This window comes from Vipera berus, assembly GCF_964194415.1.
Source record: "Vipera berus genome assembly, contig: HAP1_SCAFFOLD_119, whole genome shotgun sequence".
Taxonomy (NCBI): domain Eukaryota; kingdom Metazoa; phylum Chordata; class Lepidosauria; order Squamata; family Viperidae; genus Vipera; species Vipera berus.
Window position 1 is genome coordinate 31711 of NW_027673591.1, and position 8352 is coordinate 40062.

Below are 8352 nucleotides of genomic sequence, written 5' to 3' on the forward strand. Positions count from 1 at the left end.
CTTATAGTAGTCCAAAAATTTTGTATCATGTTAGACTATAGGCTTAAGTGGGGTTGAGATATGTGTGTAAACCAAGATATATTAAGCATAATATGTGAAGACATCGTGCTTTGCACGTCCATTTGCCCATATGCCCTTTTCCCTGTAGGAAATACACGACGAAAATGAATTTAAAATTACTTAAACTGCCAAATGTGTACGAGAACATCAGAAACCTGAGGGAATAATGTTAATAACATTGCAAAACGATCAGGGGAAAAAAAATCTTCTGATCCAACCATCTTGAATCTATCCAGGTGTTTTTATATGCTTACCACATATTGTAAACAAGATCGTTAACATGTGAAGAGGAAGGAAAAAGTGTATGAAAAGAGGCCATCTTACAACACTTCCAATAGTCTGCATGTTCAAGTTGAATCACGGTTGCAGTGGGCTCGATTCCGACGTGTCTTCTTGATCATACCAGTCTGTCACTTTCTCCTCTTTGTCCTCGGAATTACTGGCCTTCAGAGCCATCCTCAACTTAGCCCAGAACAGCCTCTGAGCCTCAGGGTCTGGGGACCATTCAATGTACGTCTTCTTCAGCATCACTTTCCGCATCCGATGGTAGACGGAAAGTTCTCTCTCAGGGATGGCTTCTAGGATCACAGGAATCAGGACGTCTTTCAGTTCATCAAAAAGTCGATAACTGGCAAGCTGAATCTCCATGGAGCACCATTCACTCTGCAGATACCTCCTGCTAATTATACAAATAGTATGCCGGCTGTTGTGAATGCTGTCGACTATATTGTCTATTACGTATCTCCCGGGCTGAAAGTCCCGGTGATGAAGACAAAGCCGGAACGTCGGGGCTCCTGCTTTCTCTAGACTAGGTACCAATTGTTCTAGCACCCAGCTCTCGTCCGCCGAGTTGTAGGAGACAAAGGCGTCAAATTTGTAATGCTCATCTTTGCCCCGCCTCCAGTAGTCATTGACCCAAGCCCGCAGGACGTAGATGTGATATCTTAGGTGCCAGTAGCTGCGATGGTAAAGGAAAGGTAACAGCATAAAGAGCAGTAAAAATGGGAAGGTTGCTGAGAACAGGTACAGCCCTATATCTTGGAAACAAACATGGGTGTCAAAACTATAAACATAACTAGCCTGTTGCCCAGAGTTGCAAGAATAATTGTAGAGGTAGACCACTTGCACCAACCTATTGCTTAGCCAATTCTGGAACCACACATTATGACAGGTGCAAGCCAAAGGGCACTTGCGTAGGTCAAGGTACCTCAGTGACGGAAGCGCTTTCGCCACGCTGCTGTTGAACGTCTGTATCTCGTTCTTCCCTAACAAAAGATTGCGCAGGTTGCTAAGGTTGCCAAAGACCTCTAGGGTCATTGTGCGAAGCCCGGCGTTCTCCAGATCGAGAGTTGTCAGGTTCTTAAGATTTTTGAATATGCCGGGCGGAAGATCCCCCCGGCCATTGCTGGTATCGGCCAAGGTTAGGTATTCCAGCTGCCTTAAGTCATCAAAGACATCGGGTACAATAGACAGAATTTTGTTCTCCGATAGGTAGAGGTTGCGCAAAGAGGTCAAGCCCTTGAGGAACCCCGAGGGAATGACTCTCAAACCGTGGGGTCGCTGCAGTTGAAGTTTGAGATCGTAGACCTTGTGCAGGTTCAGGAATGGAGGTTGCTTGAGTTGATTCTTGCTGATAAAGTATATCTTGTTCCCCATCAGATCTAGCACTTGGAGAGTCCTTTCGATTGGATGGAAAAAACTAGGACTGATGTACTGAAGGTTGTTGTTATCCAGGTAGAGTTTGGAAAGATTCCTCAGCCCTTCAAATGACACATTGGACAGCCTATGAATATTGTTTCCCCCCAGATCTAAAATGTGGAGGTTCCCAAGATTCTTGAAGGTGCCAGGGAAGAGAACCGAAACATGGTTGTTTCTGAGATTGAGTACCTGGAGGTTGCTGAGGTCACTAAAGCTGTTGTTGTAGATATCAGTCAGAAGATTGTTATCCAAACGCAACTCTCTGAGTTGTTTCAAACCCTTCAAGGCTCTGCCATGCAGGAAAGCAATATTGTTGATATTCAAATGGAGGGTGATCAAATTAGGGGCGTAGTGGAAAGCCGAACTGCTGATTGAGAGGATGCGATTAAAACGGAAAGAGATGGTCGTCAGCTCTTCGAAGGGAGTTGTGTTAAAGCAACCTCTCAGCTGCTTCAACAGATTGTGCTCTACCAACAATGTGCTCAAATGGTTTTGCACGGTTGCGTTCAACATTTGCCTCATGCAGTCCACTGATCTGAGGTGATTCCTCGAAAGATCTAGAAGCCAGATGGGAGGACAAGCTAGAAAAGCTTGGCTACTCAGGTTCTTCAAGTTGTTGCTCTGCAGATATAGGCTGAAGGGACGGTTGGATTTCCCAAGATGCTGGCACACATTGGTCAGTTGTGACACTTTATTTAAACTCAATCCAGAGTAATCGAGGCTGCGAGGCTTCACTTTAGAAATATCCAAGAACTGTAGAACATCGACCTTGTTCCCCGCCAACTTCAATCTTTGGAGTCCCCCGAGGCTAACGTTAGCAAACGAAGAAATATTTGAGAACTTGTTGTAAGATAGGTCCAGCACCCTGACGTTGCCCAGGAATCCTGGCCCTGGCCCACCCATCTTACGAAGAGAATTGTTGCAGAGCTTCAGGCTATACAAGGAGGGTGGGAATCCCAGCTCCGGCTGAAGAAAAGTCAGATTATTGTTGCAGAGGTTGAGGTATTTCAGCTGTTTTAGCTTCTGTGTGCTCTGAATCACCACGTCAAAGCTGCTCAAGCTGTTGAACTGGAGCTGCAAATCCAGAAGGCTTGGTAAGGGACTAAAGGCATCCTGATGAAGCATGCGCAAGTAATTATTATGTAAGAGAAGGACAGTGAGGTTAGCCAAGCCAAGGAAAGTGCCTTGGGAAAGATTTGTGAGATAGTTATAGGAGAGATTTAGCCTCCCCAAGGCCGCCAGGTCCTCAAAGGCGCCACCTTCTATTCTCTCCATTTTGTTATAACTCAACTGGAGGAGTTTCAGTTTTGGAAGGTGACGGAAACTCCCGTAAGGCAAGACTTTAATGGAGTTATGGGATGCGTTGACCACTTCGGCGTAATTAGGGAGGTCATCTACGATACTGGAGATATTGTTCAGGAAACGCTGCATGCACTTGAAATACAAAGGATCCTTCATGGTTTGGATGCAGTTTCTGAAGCCGTAAGCGGTTGTCCCCCGAGTGTTAAACAGAACAAAAGCCAGGAAAAAATGTACAAAGTTCATTGGGCCCATGGCCGAATAGGATTTTTCAATTCCCAACCTTCTGAATCAGTGCGGAAACCTAGAACCAAAACGCAAACAAAGAAAATCAAACCTTTTTTTAAAAAAACACATTTCTATGCGTGCCAGTTAGGGAATCTTTTTTTTTAACGGTATTGACCGAACGGAAAGTGAAGGTTGTTTTTTTTAATATAAACCATTTGGTAATTTTTGCAGCAGGAGCATTTACAGGAGGTTAAATGAACATCAGTTGATTATTTATATTGATGAATTACAGAAATAGCGTTTACACCTGTGTACAACCAAAACAATAGTACTGAAAAAAGATTTTAAATATCATGGTCAATGGTCAGGACTGCCTGTGTTTATGGCCTGATGAAAATAGAGGCTGACTCCTGCCTCGCTATTGGCTGCAATTATTAATGGAGGAAATTTAAACAAATTGCGGAAAGCGTCACCTTATTTGTCCTCTTTTTCGCTTCTCACTTCTTAATTGTTCTCACCCGTTTTATTTTTCTTCTGGCCAGAATTAAAACATAAGGAAAACCATGCAGGTGAGGGACACCTTGAGTGGGAGGTAATCAGTAGGAAAAGACAGGAAGTATTAACCAGATTGCTGATTTTCCATTTCCAAAGCTGTTAAAAAGAGTATAAAACGTGCATATTTAGACACCGCATGGACTGAAAGTCTGAATACCCCGAATAAATAAATGAAAATCTCCCAAATGTAATTTCTAACACTGGGCAAATAATGTTTTTAATTCTGTGGGTAGACTTATACTGACATCGATTCTTTTTATTTGGGGGATGTGATATGCATTAAAATAAATATGGTTTCAATCCTGGACCCCCTCTTTTGAAACTAACCCCACCTTGGTATCAGCAAGGTTCTTTCCAACGTGGGCTGTAGTTTCCGCAATTAATCAATTGCTTGTGTTACCCCACAAGCAAGAGAAGAAGAAAAAAAACACCAGCTGCTTGCTTGCTTGCTTTCCGCATATGGCAATTGACGCTTGTGTGGTGCCCAACAAGTGGCAAACATGATTTTTCTTGGTCTCTGTTTGAGGTCTCGCTCTTTCCTCACTGCTCAGTCACTCTGCGGTTTGTCTCTACTATTTTTGCTCAGTTCACAAGAATTTAATAGCTCTGTTTCTCAAACTCAACAACTTTAAGATGCATGGACTTCAACTCCCACAATTCCCCAGCCAGTTATACTATACTGGCTGGGGAATTCTGGGAATTGAAGTCCACACATCTTAAAAGTTGTTGAGGTTGAGAAACACGGCTCTAGAGGTCTTCTGAGAGCCAGTTTGGTCAGTCTGTTTATATCTGTCTGTCTGTCTGTCTGTCTGTCTGTGTCTGTCTGTCTGTCTGCCTGCCTGCCTGCCTACCTACCTACCTACCTACCTACCTATCTATCTATCTATCTATCTATCTATCTATCTATCTATCTATCTATCTATCTATCTATATCTATCTCTCCTGTTTGTCTTTCTGTCTTTCTTTCTTCCTGTCTATCTATCTATCTATCTGTCATCTCTATCTTTCCATCCATCGACCCACCTACCTACTTACCTACCTACCTATTTCCTACCTTTATTAGTTTGACAAATAACTCAAGGCAGTAAGCATATCCAACATACCTTCTCCCTCCTATTTTGCCCCACAGCAATCACCCTGTGAAGTGGGTTGAGCTGAGAAGAGTGACTGGCCCAGCTGACTGTCCTGGCTCAGGTAGAACTAGAACTCATGGCCTCCCGCATTCTGGCCCGGTGAGACCAGATCCTTGAATAAATCCACGGAAGCTATTTCTGTCTGACGCAGGTGGATAAAATTGCAAATCTGGCAAACACTTCCGTTCTCCAACCAGCAATGTTAGGGACTGCCAGCTCTAAAGCATCTTTGAAAAAAAACACAGACTCCTCCAGACCCACAAGAGCTCACTCACAGCCTTTTTGCAAATATTGAAATATTGAATCCAGGAGTCAGAAGGAGTCCTTGCTCTCTTTAAGAAGAAAAAAAAGGGCTGGGGGAAGCATAAGCTACCTACCAAGCAATTGACAAGTTCCTACCTGTTTCCTCCATATGCCTCGGGTCTCCACTAATACAGTAAGCTCAGCTTCAGCAGAGCAGAAGCTAAAGTAACTTTTCCTGCCATACGTGCGAAAGTTTAAAAATGCACATATCAGCCTGCTTATACAGTAGTTAAGGGGGAAGTGAGCTAGGTACAGTTTCTGTTTTCGCTTTTCTGGCAACCCCCGGGTGTTCCCTTTTTACAGTCACTGAGGAGAGGCAGTTGATAATGTCAGAATCTGTGACATCTGGGGTTTTGGTGAGGAAGGCAAGGTGTGAGACCAAAGGCACGCGGACAAGCAATTGCACAGAGTTTTCTGCAGGTACTTCTCACGGGTGGGTAGCCCTCGATTACACAGCCACAATGGAGCCTAAACATTTCTGCTGCATTTTGCGACCTTTCTTGCCACAGTTGTTAAGCGAATCGCTGCAGTTGTTAAGTTAGTAACACGGCTGTTAAGTGGATCTGGCTTTCCCATGGACTTTGCTCATCAGAAGGCTGCCAAAGTCTATGGCGTGACCCCAGGGCGCTGCAACCATCATAACTGACTTTGCTTATCAGAACAGAACAGGACAGGACAGGACAGAATAACAGAGTTGGAAGGGACGTGGGAGGCTGTTTTTCCAGCTCCCTACTCAAGCAGGAAACCCTATATACCATTTCAGATAAATTGTTGCCAATCTCTTCTTAAAAGTCTCCAGTGTCAGAGCACCCACAAATTCTGGAGGCATCCCATTCCATTGCTAATTGTCCTCCCTGTCAGGAAATTTCTCCTTAGTTCTAGATTGCTTCTCTCCTTGATCAGTTTCCATCCTTCGCTTCTTGTCCTGCCTTCTGGTGCTTTGGAAAATAAGTTGGCCCCCTCAAATATTGGAAGACTGCTATCATGTCACCCCTAGTCTTTTCACTAGACTAGACATACCCAAATCCTGCAACTGTCCTTCATATCTTTTAGCCTCCGGTCCCCTAATCATCTTTGTTGCTCTTTTCTGCACCCTTTCCAGAGTCTCCGCATCTTTTTTATAATACGGTAAGTAAAACTGGATGCTGTACTCTTAAGTGTCAGAAGTTTGCAAAAGGTGATAATTAAGCACGGTTACCTAGTCAAAACTATCTGAATGGCTTCCACCACATCTGAGAGATGGGACACTAATCAAGGAGAGAAGCAACCTAGAAATAAAGTGAAACTTCCTGACAGTGACAACAATTAACCAGTGGAACAACCTGCCTCCAGAAGCGGTGAATGGTCCAACACTGGAAGTTTTTAAGAAGAGACTGGCCAGCCATTTGTCTGAAATGGTATAGGGTTTCCTGCCTGAGCAGGGGGTTAGACTAGATGACCTCCAAGGTCCCTTCCAACTTATTATTATTATTACTATTATTATTACTATTATTATTATATAATTCCTCCCCCGCTTTTTAAATAAGAAGAGATCAATTTGATCATCTTTTTAATCTCAGTTTTCCTCCATTAATGGAATTGGCTAACTCTTATATGGCTTCAGATAATAGGGACACTTAGTAAATGAAGCTTGGCTGGCTACTGTTGGCTCACGATCTATTTCCCCAAAACATTATTTGGTTTTAACAAAATAACCCTGCCCCCCCCCAAAAAACCCTTTCTGTTCTAGAATTTCCACCATCTACAATATTTCATTTTTAAAAAATTTTATTGAGCAAAAAAACCCCCAAAAAACCTCTGAGGGTAATGTCATTCAACGTTAGCTGTGGGTTTCAAAAGGCCCTAAGGCCAGCAGCATTTTGACTTTTGGCAACAGAACACAAAGAGTGGCTATTCTTAGAAAATCAAAGAATGGGGAAGTCTCACCCTGACTGAGAGCGCAGAATATGGATGTGATAATAGGAAGTTTGGGAGTGACAGCATCTCTGCAGATGTTGAAGTTCCTAACTCGCGTGGTTGGAGACCGCTTTCTGGCAGTCCTAAGAAAAAATGCCCTGCCACATTGAGTTGGCACATGGACAGCTTTTGTGCTGAACTCTTGCCCTGTAGCCTGCAAGAGGCCACTGGGAGCTGCCCCCACAGGTTATGGGGTCCTCAGTGCTCTCGGGAGCTTGGCTGTTTTCTTGCAAGACAAGACATTTATTTCATCCTCAAACTAGGCAACATCGTGGGTTCCAAAAAGGAGTGGGGTCTGCTCTCTGACTATAAAAGATTAGAAGATATTCCATATTTAGCAGACCTTGTATCAGAAGAATTAGATCAACGCCCTGGTCATCAGCAAGTCAGCATTCATGGAATCGCTGCAGAGATAAGGCAAGAAGCAGAAGCAGAAGTGGTAAATTGGGGTACCAGGAAAATCCGGTCAACGAAACGGCGGTAAACAGATTGGGAAAAAGCCGGTCTGAATAACAGCTCAAAGAAACGAAACTGAACAGAACGTTCAAACTGTCATACAACTATCCTTTAATTTCACAGGCTAGAAGGAAAAATAAATTCTTATCTAAACCACCTAACAAGATCAGAGTTTCCTAAGAGGAAAGGGAGATCTCAGAACGCTCAAGCTGATTTTAGGGGGGGAAAAACACACTAAAGAACAATGCTAATGCATTGGGTAACTGAGAAAGCAAAAGAATACCAAGAAAGGCGGGGGCGGGGGGACAGCAACACAGTCTTCACTGACTATAAAAAAAAAACTCCGTTTGACTCAATATTAATAAATAAAAACTCAAAATAAATAAACTCGGCCTCCAGCCCCACATTTGCATTGTCCGGCTTAGTTTCCCCACCCCTGGAAAAGGAGACAAGGGACCGCCCTGACCCAAATACCCATAGTCCTCGACTTATAACCGTTTCGTAAGCGGCTGAAAAAGGGACCTCCGATCAGGCCCTCAGGCTTATATGACTGTGCATTCAGGTCATCTGTAAACTGAGAGGCAGAGGCAGCACCCAGGTGAAGACACATCCCTTGCTATGTCTCCTCATCCCCCCCCACCTCAAAAAAATTCCAATGGAGAGG

The 8352-nt window shown here is 43.8% G+C and overlaps 1 protein-coding gene across 1 annotated transcript; it reads right to left on the reverse strand.

Annotated features, from left to right (window-relative positions):
• Nucleotides 1-288: 288 nt before the first annotated feature.
• LOC308679278 (uncharacterized protein) lies at nt 289-5458 on the reverse strand (the record flags this gene model as incomplete). The annotated part of the gene is made up of 2 exons (XM_081346884.1): nt 289-3343; nt 5409-5458. 2 exons carry the CDS (start codon nt 5456-5458, stop codon nt 418-420), a joined length of 2976 nt encoding a protein of 991 aa, XP_081203010.1. The 3' UTR covers nt 289-417.
• Between the last annotated feature and the right edge of the window lie 2894 nt (nt 5459-8352).